At 42.1% G+C, this 1,346-nt stretch overlaps 1 protein-coding gene across 4 annotated transcripts in view; it reads right to left on the reverse strand.

Moving 5' to 3' along the window:
- KIF16B (kinesin family member 16B) overlaps positions 1–1,346 on the reverse strand; it is a 331,966-nt gene that overhangs the window by 264,772 nt on the left and 65,848 nt on the right. For all 4 annotated transcript variants that reach the window (XM_011979462.1, XM_011979461.1, XM_011979460.1 and 1 more), the window contains exon 5: positions 577–674. In XM_011979462.1, the coding sequence (XP_011834852.1) occupies positions 577–674 (98 nt within the window). The remainder of the gene's footprint in view (positions 1–576; positions 675–1,346) is intronic.

Consider the following 1,346-nt stretch of genomic DNA (forward strand, 5'->3'; position numbering starts at 1 on the left):
TATCCTCATTTTATAGGTTAGGCAAGGGAGGTTTAGTGTGATTCAAATAACTTGTCCAAGACCACACAGCAGTCAAGTAGGTGTAAAAAACCCTATATTGCCATATCTGTGTCTGCCCTTGAAACTACCAAAGAGACTGGCTCCCCTCACAGGTTTAATTTCAAGGAGGAAAAAGCACCTCAACCACTCAGATTTACTCATAGGTTAGATTTATAGTGATCCAGCCAAGATAAAGAATAATATAAACCTTACTAAGCCAAAAGAATGAGGCAAGTAATTGGGCATACACTTAAAGTCAGCAGCTCACTCCATTTGAGATGAATATCCCACATTAGTTTCTGACCAAGCTGTTATTTCTACCAGCTCCCAAATCCTTATCCAAACTATACCCAAGAAAATCACTAAAAACTTATGTGTTCTAAGCTTTATCCCCAAACCATGATCACAGGAGGGGAAAAGGGAAGACTTTTTCTTTAGGAATCTAAAGACCTTATCCATTTCCAGCACCTAAATGCAAGCCAACCAGCATTGACTCTAATCAAGCTCACACTCGGTTACTCAGGCCACAGGCCCTACCTGACTTCAGTTCGAAAAGAAGCTTCATCCCATCTGGTGGTTTCATTTATCCGACTGAAGAGCCCTTCACAGATCCGAGGTATTAAGCCAGAATCTCCCTGCAATGGGAAGGACTAATGTCACAGCTGTCACTCAAAATAAAAGCAACTGATGATTGAATCTGCAATTTGCTGGTGCGAACTTAGACTCAAGTGGCCTGCATGCCAACCCCTGGCCTACCACGGCCCACGCCATATACCCCCTCCAGGGCTGCTTTCTACTCTATGAAATGAGATGATTGAGGCTTCTGATTTATACATGCTGGGACTCTGATAATATATGGTCATCAGTTGTTAGTTAAATCACGGCTTACGAACAAGGAAACTTAATCTCTAACATTTAAATAAGACAGTCTATAACTGTACAATAAATGTTAAAAATATATGCTCAAATGACCAAGGTAGGTGAAATACACACCAGGCAAAAAAAAAACAAACAAACAAACAAGAAAAACTTAGTAATCCCCATGGCAGTTAATAATTGTCTTAAAAACTTAGGTAACAAGACCACATTAAAATCCATGCTTGCCGGGTGCAGTGGCTCAGCCTTTAATCCCAGCACTTTGGGAGGCCGAGGCGGGTGGATCACCTGAGATCAGGAGTTCGAGACCAGCCTGGCCAACATGATGAAACCTTGTCTCTACTAAAAATACAAATATTAGCCAGGTGTGGTGGCACATGCCTGTAATCCCAGCTACTGGGTAGGCTGAGGCAGGAGAATCGCTTGAACCT

Source organism: Mandrillus leucophaeus, unplaced genomic scaffold (assembly GCF_000951045.1).
Source record: "Mandrillus leucophaeus isolate KB7577 unplaced genomic scaffold, Mleu.le_1.0 Scaffold202, whole genome shotgun sequence".
Lineage (NCBI taxonomy): Eukaryota > Metazoa > Chordata > Mammalia > Primates > Cercopithecidae > Mandrillus > Mandrillus leucophaeus.